This window comes from Triticum dicoccoides, chromosome 5A, assembly GCF_002162155.2.
Source record: "Triticum dicoccoides isolate Atlit2015 ecotype Zavitan chromosome 5A, WEW_v2.0, whole genome shotgun sequence".
Lineage (NCBI taxonomy): Eukaryota > Viridiplantae > Streptophyta > Magnoliopsida > Poales > Poaceae > Triticum > Triticum dicoccoides.
In genome coordinates, this window is record NC_041388.1 from 94,141,848 (window position 1) to 94,162,011 (window position 20,164).

The 20,164-nt window shown below is 43.0% G+C and overlaps 1 protein-coding gene across 1 annotated transcript; it reads right to left on the bottom strand.

Annotated features, from left to right (window-relative positions):
- Positions 1-14,220: 14,220 nt before the first annotated feature.
- Positions 14,221-18,912, bottom strand: LOC119299667 (putative F-box/LRR-repeat protein 23). Its single transcript, XM_037576829.1, has 2 exons — positions 18,602-18,912; positions 14,221-15,120 (listed from the first exon to the last, which is right to left on the bottom strand). The coding sequence occupies exons 1-2, from the start codon at positions 18,910-18,912 to the stop codon at positions 14,511-14,513; spliced, it is 921 nt and encodes a 306-aa protein (XP_037432726.1). The 3' UTR covers positions 14,221-14,510.
- Positions 18,913-20,164: the final 1,252 nt, after the last annotated feature.

Sequence of the window (20,164 nt, forward strand, 5' to 3'; positions counted from 1 at the left end):
AAGCGTGCAAATATGGTCACAATTCACGTATGCATGCGCCTCCATTTTTTCTATTATTTTATTTCTTTATTTTATGTTTATTGCCGTACTATCTTTTTGACGGGACGGTTTTGTACTATTTTGTTATACTCCATCTGTTCAATTTTACCTTCTTGCCGAACATAACAATACATTTCTAAGCGAGCAGTGCTAGGCGTGAGGTAAATTCTTATAGAGGTAAATACACGGAAAGTCTTACAACTTGCACGTGACAATCATTTTGGTGCATAAACTTATAAAATATATGATTCTAGTCTTTAAACTTGCGCGAGCGTGCAAATATGGTCACAATTCGCGTATGCATGCGTATAGGCTGCCTACATGGCACACCAGCATGGCCTGGGCCCTCTGTCAGCCACTGCGAACCTTTGTGCGAGGCAGACATCTGGTAGATTTGCAGATAGCACCTTGAATTTTTTTATGCAAAAAAGTGCCTCAGGCGGTTGGAACAGATGGGCCGCAGAAATATTGTGAGAATTAAAATAATGTGTGTTGTGGTGAATTGATCCTGCTGCCTCTGCGATATCTTGATGCGAGCAAACCACCAAGCAAGACATCTATTTGTGCCAAATGCTAAGATGTATGCTTTATTATATCATGCAAATAATACAGAGCAAGTTCTACACATCGACTTGGACTTCCAAACTGAGCAAACTAACCGTACTAGACTAGGAGAAAAAAATCGAAATGGCAAACATTTCTCCCACCCTTGAAATGGTCAAAAAAATGTAAAATTTTCAGACAAATCACCTTTGTTTGAATTTGAACAATTTTCCTTTTTAGAATCTTGATAAAAGAAAATATATATGACAGAATGAATGTATGTAGATTCTTTCGGACAAACCAACAAAATATGTGTTTGAATTCGAATATTTTTAAATTTAAAAATCAAGATAAAAGAAATGAAGTTCAGAATGAATGTACGTATTTTTTGGACAAATCAACAAAGTATTTGTTTTAATTCAAATTATTTAAAATTTCAAAATCGTTATAAAAGAAAATATATTTCAGAATGGATGCACTTAAATTCTTTCAGACAAATTAACGAAATATTTGTATGAATTCGAATAATTTCAATTTTGGAAACTAGATAAAAGGAAATATAGTTCAGAATGAGTTTACGTATCTTTTTGGACAAGTCAACAAATTTTTGTTTGAATTCCAATAATTTTAGATTTAAAAATCTACATAAGACTATATGGTTCATAATGAATGTACTTAAGTTATTTCAAAAAAAGCAAATAAATTTTGTTTGAGTTCAAATAACATTAAATTAAAAAATCTCGCTAAAAGAAAATAGATTTTGGAATGAGCATACGTAAATTATTTTGGACAAATCAACAAATTATGTATTGAATTCGAATATTTTTAAATTTTAAAATCTAGATAAAATAAAATATATCTCACAATGAATATGCATAATTTTTCAGACAAATCAACGAGCAGTTTTGCTTGTTGAGCACATGTACGGTCATCAGATGTCCGCAGCTAGCTACTAGCCTTTAATTCCAGTCAAGGAAGTAATCAACACTAACTCGGATTTTTATGAAGTTAAAAAAATTTAAGACTGTACATCTGTTAAGAATAAATGTAATAATTTTTTAGCACATAAATTAAAGGTACTTTTTGGTTCAAAATTCTAGATAAAATGGATGTTCCGACCTCACAAATAAATTTATTTCTCACGTATTATGCGTCATGTGTGAGCACACAATAGATCTTTTATTTTCATTTACTCTTTTATTGTTGACCTGAGCGAGTATTATTAAACATATATACAATTTGTCAAAGTTATTACAACAATCGATTTCTAGGTGACTCCTCAGTGCACTGTGCTGTATGCTTTGAGGTCAGAAGTTCAATCCAGCTGCCGCCATTTATTTCCATTCTATTTATTCCAAGCACAAGATGTGCGGTCATGTGTTGTAATTTAACAAAATCCTGAGGTGTTTCTGCAAAAAACATCACATGCAGCATTATAAGCTACTCACCGCGGCCCTGGCATGCCACCCAGGTCCCAGGCAGTGTATATGCCTGTGTACGGAAACTATGACCGTATTTACACGTCCATGCAAGTTTAATGACTGTACTTATATATTTTATAAGTTTATACATCAAACTGATTGTCGCGCACAAGTTCTAACACTGCTACTGTATTTACCTCATTTTTATACGATGTTGTACGAACACTGCTCAATCACCCTCCGATCAAATCTATGCATCAACGGCAATGGTGGGATCACTTGGTCGGACGTGAATCATACATACAAAATCGTACGCAGAGCAATTTCGTTTCTAACCAGATAGAATGAGAAAAAAAAGGTTTCATTTGGATTCCCCTATTTTGAAAATCACATATTAATTTCCTTCAGATGAATGAAAAATAGGATGACTCGAAGAAGTTCTCTACCAGAAACTTTGCACCGCACATTACTTAGCACACCTAGGAAAATAAGATAAGATAAATATAAGCAAGACTAAAAAATATTCGTTGGAATAGCGGAATACAAAATTAAGAAAAGCAAAAAAATAATAAAGAGTAATACAACCGAGAGCAGTGTTTCGGTGCCCGGATGCATCTGCACCCGGTCGAAAACAAATTCGTAAAAAATCCAGAAAAATTCAAAAAATTCCAAAAAAAAATTGGATGGTAGAAAATTTGATGCGTGAGGTACGCTCTAATTTTCAAAACATTTGGACTTCTATGCAGCTCTCAGCAAAAAAGACAAATCAGACCAGAACAGTATATGAACAGTGCATATTTTTACAGACCTCCGATTTGTCTTTTTTGCTGAGAGCTGCACAGAAGTCCAAATGTTTTGAAAATTGGAGCGTACCTCACGCATCGAATTTTCTATCACCCAATTTTTTTATGGATTTTTTTGAATTTTTCTAGTATTTATTTTGATTTTTTTCATGAGCGCAGGTGCAGATGAGCTCGGGCTCAGATTCGAATTTTCATAAAGAAAAGATATATTTTTAAACTTCTTTAAAAAGACATACAAACACTTCAACAAACTACGCTTCGCAAGCCAAAATGGACTTATGTGTATTTTCTCTCTAATTTTTGGGATTGAGCCTTATAACATCTACATCCACGTTGAGCTGAGCAAATTTCGTTTTCTGCCTTCTCGTTAGAAAGTTTATCAGATCTCATCACATGCAAGGAAACGTGCTAAAAGTTTCGAAGCAACACTTCGGGTTCATCCTGGACCTAGAGAGGGTTCTCTTTCGTTTGTTGGGAAAAAGTTGGGAGTCTGTCTCGTTGTCAAGTTCAACTTGAGAGTCAAGGTTGGACATTATATAAAAACGTCAAGGCCAAGACAACGACATCACATTCCTACATTGAAGCTACAATCGATATCAGGGTTGAATTGCTCTAAATCGCTAATCACGCCGAGGACTTTAGATCGATCTAGCTTTAGCCACCGTATAGGCATATACTCTTGTAATATGATTTGAGATAATAAGTTGTGAAAAAGTTGAAGTCTATATCATTGTCGAGTTGGACTTGGGGATCTGAAAGGATCAGATGGACATGGAGGGCGGGGTGGGGGTGAATAGATATAATTGCAAATATTAATTAATTATTAACCAGTTTAGGCAATGCCGAATATAAAGATGAGCCTAAATAATTGCTAAGGTGAGTTCAACAAGTACACTAAGGTAATTACAAAGAGATGGTGAGATAAACAACACCAATATGATAGAAGTCAATGCAAGGCTAAATGGTCAAAGTAAACCATAAAGTGTTAGGGTTTGACATAACCGAAGCTCGGAGACAAGGATGTACCCACATGTTTACCTCTTTGGAGGGAAGCTAGTCGCCAGATTCTATATGCCCACTTCCCAACTTAGTCATCAAATGGGGGTGTAGCTCATATGGTAGAGCGCTCGCTTCGCATGCGAGAAGCACGCGGTTTGATTCCCTGCACCTCCATTTTGTAAAAGAAAATCTTGTTTTTTTATGTTAATTGTGTTTTTTTTACTATTTCGATGTTTTATATTTTTTTCAATTAAACTTATTGCCAAACAGAGCACTATATTTCAAACATCATACAAAACAGTTCAACAATCACGGCTCCGCAACTCAAAACGGACTTATCTGTATTTTATCTCTAATTTTCCGAGATTGAACCTTATAACATCTAACATCCGTGTTGTGCTGACCAAATATGTCGTCAATTCTTTAACATCATTGTCGATATGCTGAGCACCCTTATTGCAAGGGCTAAGGCGGATGGACAGGTTGGTAATCTTATCCCACACTTGATTGATGGAGGTATGTATATCCATCTTACACTATGCAGATGCTACCATAAGTTCCCGTTGAGCTTCATATGGTTAGGGTCAAGAATATTTTTTTAACAAAGGCTCTTTCTCTATTGGCTATGGTTTGAGTATGAGGTTTTGGGAAGGCACTTGATTAGGAGACAGACAACACAGTCTCTAAAATCCATCTCTTTTCATTGCGGGCGGTTATGGCCGAGGTACTGCTGAATATCGCCTTTCGGCTCGCACTTGCTGGTGACAAATGGACATAATGACTTCACATGGTACATATGTTTTAACGAAATATGTATATGGCAATCGTGTGGCAGATTGCGAAATTGCCACACGCATCCAGCGCCGTCAGTTCCCTCTCGATCTCCTTCCTTTCCCGCACGACCTCCCGATTTCTTTCCTTTCCCGCATGACTTCCGTTCTCTTTCCTTTCCTGCACGTCCTTCCCCACCGACCTCCCCTGATTTCCTTCCTAATTTTCGTAATCGTCAATTATGGCCCCACGCGCCTTCATGATTTTTGGCAAAAATAATGCTTGGACTAGGATTTGATCTCTGGTTTGCAGGTAATCAACAAAGGGAGCTTACCACCTCACCTATGAAACTCATTGTTGAAGAAGCTAAGGAAAATACTGTTTTTGACATGTTTTTGCCTTTAATATCTTAGCACTGAAAATCTTTTTGTTTCAAGCATCGTGGTAACTTTGATCATTGGGAATAAATTTGTTGAACCCGCCCCCCGGTAATTTCTGTAAATAGCACGATAACATTTACGCCATTGACCTGATAATTTAGATACAAACATCGTGGTAACTTTAACCATTGGGGAAGACAAATGTGAAAAGATATCCGATAATTTATGTGTAAATAGATGGTAATATACACAACGCACATCTGATAACTGAGGTAGAAACACCATGGTAACTTTGACCGTAGGGAATATTTTTTTTAAAAAAGATACTCCGGTATCTTCTGTGTAAATAGCACGGTAGTATACCTCCCTCCCCTAGCATTTTTATGTGTATATAGTATGAAAACATATGCATTGCGATAACTAAACACCATGATAAGTTTTTGACCCGTGGGGGAGGGGGGGATTTGTTGCTGAAACATACCCCTGTAAATTTTGTGTAAATAGCATGATATTTTAAGCACTACGGGCTTGATAGGTTACCTAGAATCATCATGGTAACTTTTTGTTCCGGGAAAAAGTTGTTCAAAACATCCCCAATAATTTTTGTGTAAATAACATGATAATATAAGCACCGCATAACCGATAACTTGCAATATAAACATGATGGTAACTTTTTTTACCAAAGGAAAATAAGTTGTTAAAAACATACACTTACCTCGCGCGTGGGCCTCTTGGATGAACACAACACATGGCGTGCCACGGAAAAGTCACATAATGTTTAATGTCATGAGGGACACACGTGCTATAGGCGTGATAAGTTACGCAAAAACATCGTGATAATTTTTGACCTATGGAAAAAGCTACCGAAACACACCCAGGTTTTTAGGTGCAAGTATCATGATAATATACGAACTGTAGATCCGGTAACTCATGTACAATCCCTCATGGTAACTTTGACCGGGGGGGAGGTTGATGTACATATACCCTGATAACTTATGTGTAAGTACCACTGTATTTTACACATCGAAGACCTTATAACTTGTGTACAAAACACAGTGGTAACTTTGAAGGGGTGTAGTTGTTGAAGCATAGTACCCGGTACGTTCTATGTAAATAGCACGGTAAGTTATGCAACACAACCTGATAACTTGCATACGAATACCATGGTAACTTTGTCCTGAGGAGAAATCATGTGGTAGACGTGAAGAAGTGACAGTTTTCTCGGGGGTAGGCGCCCGAGATGTGCAGGAGAAGCAGGTTTCTCGAGTGAGCCTGCGGGGTCCTTTGGGAGAAGGCGAGGTCAAAGGACGAGGGATCGTGTGGTACTTTAAAATGAAAAAAGTAGAGGTGTGGCAATTTTGTTTCCTATTTTGCTATTTGGCTAACTGTTGATCTTACCTTCAGTTTACCACCGTAAACATCTCTTTTTTTTAGGGGAAAGATTGCAATTATATTAAAATATCATCACAGTCATTACAATCAGATTGCACCAGCAACGCCAAAACCAGTGGTAGTTGGCCCATATGGACAGCCCCCCTACCACTGCTCTGGGTTAGTCTGGCTAACTCATGAGCAACTTTGTTGCCATCTCCCCCAATCTTTCGAAAGACAATGTTTGAACTATCTTGAATAAGATCCCTAATCACAATATAATGCTCTCTCCAAGCTGCAAGAGGGGTTGCAGGGGACAGAATGTTCAAAATAACTGCAGCACAATCAGATTCTACGATGATCTTATCATTTTCCAAGTCAAGAGCAGCCTTCAGCCCAGTGACACACGCACAAACTTCTGCCTCTTCGGCACTTGCACAGGGATGGAGTTTTACGCCATCTGCTCTAACAAGTCTGCCCATGAAGTCTCTTATAATGTACCCAACACTAGATTCACCCGAAATGGCCACAAACGCAGCATCTGTGTTTACTTTCAGCCATCCCACAGGAGGTCTAGTCCAACTAGACATACCAGCATGGCTTGGACCAGGTTTGGTCAACACCGACCTATGACACTTCTGCGGAGAAGGCGCAACAACTGGCTTCTTTCCTTTATCATCAGTAGCGAGGCATTCACCTCAAAAAGAAACAGAGAAGTTTTGCAGGAATCTAACCGAGTCTAAAATGGAGCTCTTCCCTTGGTTGTGGACCACATCATTTCGGAGGAACCAAGCACGCCAGAACACAAGAAGCACCAAATCACGCTGCCTTGGTTTGATTTTTGCAAGGAGGATTAGAAGCCAGTCAGGCCCATTGTAAATAAAAACCCTTTCCCCAGAAAGATCCCACACCCCTCGCAACTGATCTCTTAAGGCACGGGCTTTGGTACATTCCACCACAGCATGAAAACTGTTCTCGTCTGCCATACCACAAATATTGCACGTACTATCAATCTCCAGATTCCTTTTGCATTTATTCTGCTTTGTAGCAAGATTATCACAGGCCAACCTCCAACCAAAGGACCAGACCTTGTTTGGGATATCAGCATTCCACACCAACTTCCACATATTCCTGTCACCTTTGGAGCAGCGCTACTTTCGGTCAGGTTGTTATTACAATGCTTCAAATTATATGCAAGCTTGTACGCACTACGGACAGAGAAATGCCCGGACGTTTCATAGTGCCACGCTGGAGTATCCTCCATCTCATGTATCGGAATCTTTATCTTTAAGATCACCTCCACATCATTTGGCCAAAACACCTGTCTCACCAACTCCTCATTCCATTCCTTTCTCTCAGGTAAGAAGAGATCACACACACTGCGAATCCTAGACCGTTTCCTACTGCCAAGAATTTTTAGGGACGGTTCTGTAGGAATCCAATTGTCCCTCCAAATACGGATACAATTACCATTTCCAATCCTCCAGATTACTCCTTTCCTCAAAAGCTCCAAACCAAATTCGATTCCCCTCCACGCTTGAGATGCTTCACCAGAAAACACTGTATCAAGGACATTGCCGTTAGGGTAGTACCTTGCTTTGAAGAGTCGAGCACATAAACTCTCTGGCGACTAGATTAATCTCCAAGCCTGTCGCGCTAAGAGAGCCTGGTTGAAATAAACAGTGTCGCAGAAACCGATTCCTCCCTGAGATTTTGGTTTGATCAAGCATTCCCAAGAGGCCCAATGAACCCTCCTCTGTCCTTGCTCCTCCCCCCAGAAGAAACGCCTCATAAGTTTCATATAATCATCATGGAAACTCATCGACATCTTAAACACACTCATTGTGTAAGTGGGAAGCGCTTGAGCAACGGATTTGATGAGAACCTCTTTTGCAGCCATGGCCATATATCTTTCATTCCAGTCAGATAGCCTTTTGTTGAACCTGTCGTTGATAGGCTGAAACTTCTCAGCCTTCATACGCCCTTCCGGTGTGGGTAGCCCCAGGTATTTCTCCTCGAAAGTACAATTTTGGACACTTAGAACCTCCTTCACTTCTTCCATCCTAGAAGCTGGGCACTCAGAATTGAACAGGAGGGAACATTTCTCATGGCTAACCAGTTGGCCAGTGCTCCTAACAAACACCTGAATCGCCTTATTTACCACTGAAGCTTGCTGACCATTAGCTTCGAAAAACAAGGTAATATCATCAGCAAAAAATAAGTGAGATATGCCAGGGGCAGAACGAGCAATCTTTAGCTCTCTTAGTTCGCCCTTGTTTACCGCATTCTTTAGTAATCTGGAAAGACCATCAACGACAAAGAGGAACAGGTAGGGAGAAAGAGGATCGCCCTGGCGTAAACCTCTAGAAGGGGAGAACTCCTCAGAAAGCTCCCCATTCACACTTATGGCATATCGGACAGAAGTAACACACGCCATGACCCAACTCACCCATCTAGGGTTGAACCCCAACTTAGTGAGCACACCCTTTAAATACTTCCAGTCCACACGGTCATAAGCTTTTGAGAGGTCCATCTTGAAAGCGCAGAACGAGTCACTTGAGTTCCTCCCCTTTTGGATGGCATGGAAGCATTCAAACGCGATAAGAGTGTTGTCACTAATGAGCCTTCCTGGGATGAAAGCGCTTTGCTCAATGCCAATAAGGTCGTCCAGGAGTGGTCTCAAGCGGTTCACTAAGCACTTCGACACCACTTTGTAAATAACATTGCATAAAGAGATTGGCCGAAAATCTTTTAACTCCACCGCTTGGTTAGTCTTGGGGATGAGAACAATAGTAGTAGTATTCAACTCACTTGGCATGACACCATCCGTAAAGAATTGCTTTACAGCTCCGACCACCTCTTCTTTTAGAACATCCCAGTTTCACTGGTAAAAACGCGCGGGGAAACCGTCCGGCCCCGGGGATTTTAGCGGCCCAATCTGAAATAGGGCGTCGCTGATCTCTTTCACCGTAAACTCTTCCATTAATTTTTCATTCATCTCATTTGTAACCAAGGTCTCAATATGATTCAGCAAGCCCGCAGGGTTCACATTTGAGTCTTCTGTAAACAGATCACAGAAAAACCCCTTTGTAATCGCTTTGATTTCTTCTTCATTGTTTGTGAACTGCCCATTAGCCTTCTGAAGTTTTTTGATCCTGTTCTTTCTGGCACGCCAAGAGGCCCTTCGCTGAAAATATTTGGTGTTTTGGTCGCCCTCACGAAGCCACGTAACTCTACTCCTTTGAAGGTAAAGAAGCTCTTCCCGCAATAACAATTCATCCATTTTTGCTGATAAGATCTTTATTTCCTGCTCATGTGTGTTATAGTCCTTCAACAGATCCGCTAGTTTCCCTCTACATTTGGCTAATTCTTTTGTAATAGAACCAATAGATTGGTTGCTCCAGGCTTTAAGAACTTCCATGATACAGTCCACCTTCTCAGTTAGGTGCTTGAGGTCTCGGACAGGGGCATGATGGTTCCAGGCATTCTCAATTATCCCAGCCAAGGCCTCCTCTCTTTCCCACATCACTTCGTAGCGACCTTTTTTCCTTTTCCTTCTCTTAAATTGCAACTTCTCTAGGCAGAGTAAAAGAGGACAGTGGTCAGATCTCGGTGACACAAGATGTTTGATGCACGCATCAGAGAAAATGTCCTGCCATTCAGGCGAAGCAACAGCTCTATCCAACTGCACTCGAACATTTTTATCCCCTAATTGATTGTTATTATACGTCCAGCCCACTCCTTTAAACCCAAGGTCATGCAGATTACATTCAGATAAAACTTCCCTGAAAGCTTTCATCAGGGGTTCACTCCTTCTTTTTCTAGAGATATGTTCGCTTTGCCACATGGCCTCGTTAAAATCACCGATCATGAGCCAAGGTTCACTAGCGTTTGATTTGATGCGTCTTAACAGATCCCACATACAATGTCGGTCCTGGGACCTGGGCTCACCATAAACAAAGGTTCCTCTCCATTTTATTTCACCAGAAACAGAAACTTTTACATCGACATGATGGATTCCGAAGTTTATTAACTTGACATCTACGGAATCATCCCAGAAGAGGGCTAGGCCTCCCCCTTCCCTTTAACAGAGACAATGATACTGTGCCTGAAGCCAATTCTACGCCCCAACCCCTCCACAAAATACTTGCCTTGCCTAGTTTCGGAGAGGAACACAATCTCCGGGCAGTGAACACGCACAAGGCGTGTCAGCTCCTGAACTGTCCGGGGCCGCCCCAGTCCCCAGCAGTTCCAGGCCAAGATTTTCATGGCTCCTGACGGGCGCTATCACTCGCGCCCGTCAGTTTACCGGCAGCCCCTGGGCCGGCAGCTTCCCGACCACCCTTCTCAACCTTATAGTGCTCTACCTCTACAGAACCCACATCTCTAGGCTTTTTGTTACTTGTGATTACATCATCGCTATTGCTCTCAGGTTCTACAGATAGAGGATCCTTGACTCTGTCCAGCCGCTTGCCGAGAACAAAAGCGACGCCTCCTCCTTTACCAGAATGCATGCCCCCCTTATGGCCTCTCTTTCTCAGATATACTTTGTTCTTGACCGTGTTTGGATGGTCCATCTCTTTAACGACCCCCTGTAGATTAACAAGATCCTCAACAACACGCTGGGCGTCGTCGACGGAGCCTCCACCAGCACTAGTCTTTGGAGGGAGCTCCGGGACCAGCCCCGCCGCTAAAGTTATTTCTTCAGGCTCAGGCATCTTCTTGTCTTCTGCCTCATTTCCATGCATTTGGCCCAACACATTGGTCTGCATTTGCACCTTGTCTCCCTCCTTCTTTGTGTTGCTGGGGTTAGGTGCAGAAACCAAGGCAGCATCAGCGGTGCGAGAAGCATCCACCATGTCGTTCAGCAGACCCACAACAGCCGAGGCGCCAACTGGATCACTGGGAGATCCATCCCCCACATCAATGTTGTTGTATGAACCCTTCCGGGGGGCATCGGTTTCCATTAGCTTACCCACTGAAAGGCGAGCAACATCTTCACTCACTTTCTCAACCGTCTTCAACACCACATCCACACTTGGAGTGTTGATTTGAGAGCTGCAGTTTGGCTTTGGGGCACGCCAAGGAGAGGTAGCAGCCTGCGAGGGCTTTGGTTTCCCCATCTTATTGGCAAGGAACCAGGCACGGGGGTCATCAAAGTGCACTGGACGCACACTGATGTCCTTGGAATACCTCAGTTTTTTTCTCATCATTAGGAAGATCACAACTGGCTTCCATATGCCCTAAGAAGCCGCAGAATAAACAGAAGTTTGGAAGTCTTTCATAGCGCAGGAAAACAATCACCTCTTTTCCAGTTATCTCGTCAGCCAGGGTGATCTCCTTTGGCAGAGAAGAGTACAAGGGGAGCAACACTCTCGCACGCAGAAATTTGTCGCAGATGTTGCCCCTCGCGTGCTGATCAACCAGCAGCATCTTCCCAACCTGTTCTCCCAGATTTCGGGCAAGTTCCTTTGTAAGGAGGTAAAAAGGAATACCCCGGAACTGAACCCAAATAGGAACATGAGAGAACACAGCCGAAGCAGGGTCAGCCCCAGATTCCAAGCCTACAACCAAGAACGGGTCTCCCTTGTACTGCCATGGGCCACCCCTAGTGACATGTTGTCGATCACCATCTTCTGAGAATTCTAGGACGAATTTACGTCCTTCCTTTGCCGACATCTGATGATCGCCCAACGCCCCATGGATCTTCCAGACCCCTTTCATATGGTCAATCAACTGACGGGGGTTCACCATCAGCACAGACAAGAAGAGACCAACAGCCAGAAAACGCGTATGAACCGATTCGCGAGCCCCCGATATGTTAATGATCAGGGTTTTCTTCACTGGATCCGCAGCAGAGAGGGCAAGCTCCTTACCTGGCCGGCGAATGGCTTCGCCATCGTCTTGAGCGGCTGAGCTCCCAGCGGCCAACAGGGACCCTGACGCATCCCTCGTGGACTTGGACACCATCCCCGGAGTCACCAGGGAAGTCATCTTCAGATGGGCTTCAGGTGTCGCCATCAGGCAATCGGTCGAACACCTGTAGTGCGTGGAGCAAAGGCTGGTGTGGCTTCCCAAGGAGAATGATGGAAAGTGCAGCACCAGCAGCCTCCTAAATAGCAGATCTTCCATGGGCTTGTAAATGCCCTCATTATTCTCCAAATAACTCCCAGAAGATGGAAACGAAAGTTTCTCCTCAAACTGAAACGGAACCCATATACGCTCCAGTTCATCATGGACTTTTAATTCAGAAAACGGAAGGGTCTCTGAAGGTGGATCACGACCTGGATCAGGTGGCTCCTTGTCTCCTTCCTTAGGGGAAGGCAATAGTTTGCCACTCACGATCTTCACTCGAAACTTCAGGAACAGGAGGCGGAGCTTTAGTTTCTGGATCTCCCGCAGAGATTTCCTAAAACGACTCTCTGGTTGGGGAAGGTTGCATAGAGGGGTCTCGAGGTTGGTTTTCGTAGGTTTCTGGGTTACAGGGACAAGCCATCGACGATTTCCACAGGAGGGTAGGAAATCGCCAATGGAGTCGCCTCTGGCGGGTTTCGGGAGGGGAACGGGTTGTCGCATGATTTTTCTCGTCTAGACCCCCCGTAAACATCTCTAATATGCTCGCCAACTGGTTCTTTGAGTTGAACCCTAGACTTAAGGCTCAAATACATGTGGAGTTATTATGCGATCTATGTTTGTAAATCCAAAATCTCAATAATGGTTTTAGAAGAATTAGAGTTTTCAACTGTTTGTAGGTTATCCACGAGATTATACATCTGAGTTGTACGTTGTATGCACACGAGTCTCTGACGACTGGGTGCAGCAAAATCAAAGCGCGGATTTTGTTCAACAAATGCAGTCAGATTTTGGGGCTGTCCTCATTCAGTCCTCGTCTGGAAGAAACTGTGTTCGGAGTTGGGAATAGCGGTGGCGATCCCACCGTGCTGGCTTGATTCCCAGGGCGCAGTGGCAAGGTGGCTCCTCGAGTGGTTTGCACAGGCACAAGACGATGAGAGGCGATGATGATCCAAGTAGTGTATGCTTTGTGGTTGGCTAGAAACGAAGCAAGAGATGGCAAGCGTATAGAGGATCCGCACGAAATAGGGAAGCGGGTGATTCTGCTGCTGGATGAGTGGAAAAGAGTTCATGGCAAAACCTCCTGCCCAGTCTCAGCCTAGAATGGGATCAAAGTGGGAACCACCGGAGGAGGGCTGGTTTAAAACCAACTCGGACGGCACGTTCTCTCAAAGCCGGGACAAGGGGGGTGCTGGTGTTGTTCTGAGGGATTCGATGGGGGCGTTCAGAGCTGCTGCCTGTCATGTCTTCAGCAATGCCATGTATCCGGAGAAGGTGGAGCTTCTAGCTTGCCCAAGAGCTATTCAAGTGACTATGGAGTGCAATGTGCAGGTGCAGCGGCTACATCTTGAGCTGGATAACATGGCGGTGGTGGCAGCAATTAACAATCAGGCAAAGGATCTCTCAGTGCTTGGGACTTGTACTCAGGAGATAAAGGGAATGCTTCAACATTTCATAGAGGTCAAGGTGTCGTGGGTGGGCAGAGATGCCAATAGTGCCGCGGATAAGCTAGCTAAAGTAGGTTTAGGGGATGAACTTTGTAAGGTTTGGTTTTCTGTTCCGCCGGACTGTATTTTGGCGACTCTTCCGGACGAAATTCCTAGCTATGCTTAAGTAATAAAGCGGGCGGCATTGATCCTAAAAAAAAAAAAAACAAATGCAGTCAGAGATGATACCACACGTTTTCTTCCCACCGTCCGGAATTACTTGACGCTCAAACAGATGTATAGTATTGTTGGAGCAATCTCGAGTGTCTTTCTGGTCCTGAAAGCCACGTTTTCATCCTCCAGACAAGCAACTTAGCAATAGAAGATGGTTATGTGCAGGTGCAGAGGCTGGAGGTCTTTCATTTCTTTCTTCAAAATATACGCCGTATGTAATAAGGTACATATTGTTCTTTAGTAAATATAAGGTACATACTGTTTACAAAGGAGAAGACAAGGCTAGCAAAATTCCCAACACAAAAAGGAACCAAATCCGGCGCGCCTTCTTATTATGGAAGACATACACACACGGACATGTTCGACTCGTACCACAAACAGAACTCCAGATGACCATTGTGAACTTTAAGTTGCTATAGACGATCAGCCCATGCCCATGGTAACCACCTATCATAAAGCCAAATGACCAAGGGCTACGTCCAGATCTTCCTGATCGTCCTCATCACTGTGGTCAGATCCATGGAAGGGGTATTGCTGTGTAAAAACACCATCGTGGGCAAAAAGAAGTGGAAGGGAATTCAGCTCAAGCGTCTCAATGTACGCCTCGTGATCGTAGTCATTGGTCGAGTCCTTGGGTAGCCTCACGTCTCTAAGCCTTGCACACTTTGCCCGCAGCTCTGCATCAATGTGGATGTTGAAGCACTGGCGCAGGTCTAGGGACTCGAGGTGGTGGCAGTTGTCAAGTATGGCAGCAAGTGCACTGTTGTGGAGCCGATTGGCGAAGAGCTGAAGGTGACGTAGCTCAGGCATGTTGCTGGCGATGTCGAGGGCACGGTGGTTATCGAACTGTTCTTCACACTCAACATTGACCCACCGGTTGTTCAGCCGCAGCCGCTTCAGCTGTGGGAATGCTTGGCCAACAGCCTTCATCGAAATATAGATGGAGCAGGTAGTAAGCTCAAGCTCCTCGAGATGGGGCGATCTCTTGCCCAGAGCAACCAAGCCTTTGTGTGAGACTTTCATGCAGTTAACTAGCCGAAGGCTTTTCAACCCATTAGTTCTGCAAATTGTAGTACTTCAGTTAGATAAAAAAAAAGCATCGATCAACAACCTGACAGCAAGAACACCCGGTCAGGTGTCATATAGGTTCACTAAAAAAACAGAAGGTACGCTCTTTAGGGGGGAAAATGGTGGTAACAGAGGTTAAAATAACAATAGTGGTAACAGAGGTTAAAATAATAATAGTTGCATACATTTATATATCTACAGAAAAAGAAGGTAGCATGTCAAACGAGAAAATGGCAACATGAAAATAATGCTAAATTCTTATTGAACTCATCCACTTCCAGTAAGTTATCAGTTCCAACAAAGTTTTATCGCAGAAAAAAAGGAGCTCAAACGAAGTTTTAGTTCCTTGTATACCTGTGTGGATTGACAATCCAACATATGAGTTGCATAAAAGTGAATCAAAATAATGGCATAATACATGTTCAAAAATTATGAGTACTCCCTCCTTCCTTCTATATAGGGCCTAATGCTTTTTTCAAGACCGTCTTTGACTATTGACAAGATTAATAGTACATGACATGCATAATGTGAAAATTATATCATTGAAATCTACTTTCACATACGAATTTGATGGTATGCTTTGTGTAAGTTGCATGTCATATATTATTGCTCTAACATTTGGTCAAAGTTAACCTCGAAAAACGCATTAGGCCCTATATAGATGGAAGGAGGGAGTATCAGTTTATCACCCTTGTTGCACTGACATATCATCATGAGAAATGCATACAAGGTCAGTAACAATTAATTTTGTTTCAAGCATGGTACCATTCAACTTAACCAATCATGAAAACAAACACTTACCCAAACAATCCAACAATAATTTTCGAAATTAAAGCTATTACGTAAATTTAATTGGTAAAATCAGATACTCCCATAGCTTTGACAGCATGAACCAGAGGAAATACATATTCCTTAAAAGTTAAAACTCTCACAGCAGCCGAGAAAAAAAATCTTAGATGATCATAAAAAAGGTAATTGGAATAGTTAGTTAGTACACAATTTGATGAAAAGAAAAACCCTTCTGGTTTGTGGTACACAACTATAATGTCTAAATAAATATGGAGCAGCAGGATATACATTTAATATGAATCATAGCTATTGGTCTCTTATGTTTCATACGTTAACCATGAAACATACTCCCTCCGTCCCATAATGTAAGACGTTTTTTAACACTAGTGTAGTGTCAAAAAACATCTTACATTATGGGACGGAGGGAGTAGTACATATAAAAAAGCTTTCCAACAATTAACCAAAACAGAAAACCACATCATGAACCAAGATGGTAAGGAATCTCCAAGATCCAAGGTACCCTTTCACACAGAAGAACAAGCAGCAGTCCAAACTGGTGGAGAAGGTTGAGCAATCCACATATACTTCAACACCATTAAGACGAAAAAGAAGACCAAGGCACAAAACATAATCTTAGCTATCCTCCTCGCAAAAATGAACAAGATATCATGGATACTGATAACCAGAATTGGCAAAATTGGTTTTGTGTCCAGTAATAAAAGTTTACATGAGTAAACCAAAAACATCCTATCTGTAAACTCATAAACTTGGGTCCATTGTTTTTTTTGAAAGGTCTGCTGAGAGCCTAAGCCCACCTGAACTATATTCCAACAGGGCACATCAAGGGCAGGGGTGGGGGGTGGGGGAGGCACTGGAAGCACAACGCAATAAAAAAAAACTTGTGGACGACAAGTGCCCAGGCTGAGGCCAACACAAGAAGTAAAAGGAAGAGCGAGAAAAAAGAAAGGACGGGGAGGTTGGCAACGCCAAGTGAAACCCCCGGCAATGACGCCCAGAGAGACAACAACTCGCAGCATGTAAGGTGTGGCACAAACAATGACAAAAGACCTACTTCGCCAGGAGCATCACGGAATCAAGTCACGATGAAGACACAACCAGCATCATAACCACAAACGGCAACATCCCCTCTACAACCTCGAGAGCAAGGCCAGGTGATGAGCAAGACTTCACCACATCGCAGGCACAAAACCCACTAGGTGGGCCGGAAAAAACAAGCTGACACCAAGCACAGTGCCAAGGAGCACCACCGGCAGTCGAAAGGCATCAAATAACCGAGACCTCATGACAGCACTGATGTGCTGCCATTGAGACTGAAGAGCGTCGTGCAGCTGAGGCCACAGTGCAGCACCAATCATCCCAATTTTTGGTTCTGTATCTCACCCATTTTTTTAGCGGTGCATCAGAATTAGATTTTTGCATATACTGGATAGTGGATAGTAATTCTAATATAAGAACACACATTATCCCACAAACTCACAAAGTCATAAATCACATCCACCACAAAATTACACCCATATGGACCGGCAGGGGCTTGCGAGGTCGCATGAGGTTCTCTTGTCGGTGGGGCGGTGGACACAAGATCAGCGGTCCTAGATGGTCGTTTTTTCACCAGGGGGTGGCTTGGAAAGCAATGCAGTGACGGCTCTATGGGGCAGTGACCTTGTGACGTGAGGGCGGCAGTGTTTGTCTGCCCGGTCTACTCAACCGGGTGGGGGGAGGGCCCCGGATGTTGGTGCGGTGGCCATGGATTGCTGGTGGTCATCCTGTGCAGCTATGGCTGCGGGGATCCGGGTTATCTAGCGGTGTGGCTCCCTGAGTGAGCAGTGGAATATTGACTCAGCAGCACTATAACTTGGTGTAACTCCGCCTATGTCTTCTAGGCATAGCCGGTCCCAAGCCCGGGTAAAGGAGGAGGGTTGTGATAGGCTTGGCGAGCCAACGTAAAAACTAGCCAGTCCCATAGGTATGAAACCCATTTGAGCGAGAATAGTACTAGGATGGGTGACCTCCTAGGAAGTCCTCGTGAAAGGGTTTCATATCTAAGGGTTGTGATAGGCTTGGCGAGCCAACGTAAAAACTAGCCAGTCTTTTGGGTATGAAACCCATTTGGGCGAGAGTAGTACTAGGATGGGTGACCTCCTGGGAAGTCCTCGTGAAAGGGTTTCATATCTAGCCTACCCCAACTTGTTTGGGATAAAAGGCTTCGTAAGTAAGTAAGTAAGCACTATAACTTGGTGTGTTTGTGGTGTGGCATTGATCGGCGATGGGGCTTTCACATCAGATGTTGTATGGTTTTTGGCCTAGTTTCTTTTGATGAAATGCATGAGCACCCTGCTCTTTCAACGTTCTCAAAAAGAAAAGAGAACTACCCCTATTCTTCTGAAATTAAGACTAGGGTCCCAAAACTAAAATTAAGAACGTTCCCCAATTCTTCTGAAACTGTGATGTCACACTGTAGTAGCATCCCACTACAAATATGACCACCTAGTCCTGCTAATCCTAACAACAGGATCACTATCCGCCAAAAAAGACTAGGATCAGAAATCCAGAACAGCGAGCAGGATTAACGAAACCCTAAAACCAAAAAATTATCACAGTGGGCACAGGTCTCCAAAACCACGGCGACTAATCTCTCCCAAATGAGAAGCAGAAAGGGTCGCTACCTCTTGGCCATGTAGAAGAGCAGCGCGTCGGTGACGAAACAATCGGCGGCGAAGTGCTCGAGGCGGCCGTCGGCGCGGTCGACGGCCGCGCACGCCATGGCCACCATGTCGATGGTGGGGTCGAAGCAGTCGGACAGGTCAACACGGCGCCAGAGGTCGGGCTCGCCGGTGGCGACGCGGAGCCAGTTGCGGCACACGACCCCGGCGCCCATGAGCACCTCCGGCGCGCCCAGGCGCTCGAACACTGTAAGCAGGGCATCATCAGGGAGGCCGGCCCAGTCCGGCTCCGGCGACGGCGGCGGGGATGCCATGTCGATCTGGCTAGGGCTTTCCGGAAGCCTCCTGTGTGGTGAGAGAGCAAAGTGCTTAAGCGTCGGGCGCAGTAATAACACCACTGTAACCGTTGTTGTTTTGTGACACCTGTATTCATTTTTTTTCATCGCTTGATATGACTAGTGATCTAAACGCTCTTATACTATTTCTTTATGAAGGAAGTATAATTCTTTTTAAATACAACTGACATAGTTTTGTTAAAAAAAACTAATATAGTTCTATTAACACAATATAATCACAAATACTCACGTATACACATACAAACGCATGGGAAAGACTCCTCACATTGAATGAATATCGTAGGAAAGTCTAAAATAAATTCAGAAAATGCAAGCACCAGTACCAAGTCAATTACTTGACCCCTGATAGGCTAGTTCCACCACAAGAAAACTAACCATCTGAGTTACGCTCAGTTCCCACCACTGATATGGTTGTGTTAGCTCAATTCATGTGGTTGGATGACCGACAAAATGTTGATCTCCAAGTAGTGGTTTTTGCTGAAATTTGATAGTTTGGAAAAGTCAAGATTTTTGACTGTTTAGTACTCCCTCCATTCCAAAATATAGTGCGCCCGCACTTTCCGAGGTCCAACTTTGACCATAAATTTAACCAACGAGACCAATTGCGGTGAGAGAAAAAATTATATAATTGAAAACTTCTTTCGAATATGAATTCACTGATATAATTTTTGCTCCCGCCGTAATCGGTCTTTGTAGTTAAATTTACGGTCAAAGTTGAAGCACGGGGATAGAGGAAGCACTACATTGTGGAATGGAGGGAGTAGGAGTTACTTGTGAAAATGGTTAGGATGATTTTTTATGAGAACCATTTTCAAATCAAGTAATATAGACATGGTAAGAGATATTTAAACACAACGAGTCTTTGTAGGATATGATATATGCTATCATTTACTAATATGATGAATTTTAGCTGGGTGATTCGGCCTTTTAAATTGGTTATTCAATTTATTTTTAAAGTTTTAGGTATCAACCAATGATTCATGAATGTTATCTTTGCGTGTGTCTAAAGAATTGAGACATTGGCATTTGACTAGAGTAGTGAAGAGGTGACTATAATTTTTAATCTTTTATTTAGCAAGAGGGATTTGCAGGTGAAGTATATGATACAACTTTTCACTTATATAGTAATAATCAAGTCTCTCAAAATAAAACAACACGTGAGAAAAGCCAGGATAAGAAAATGAACCAAAGCAGGGGTGAAGATGTATTA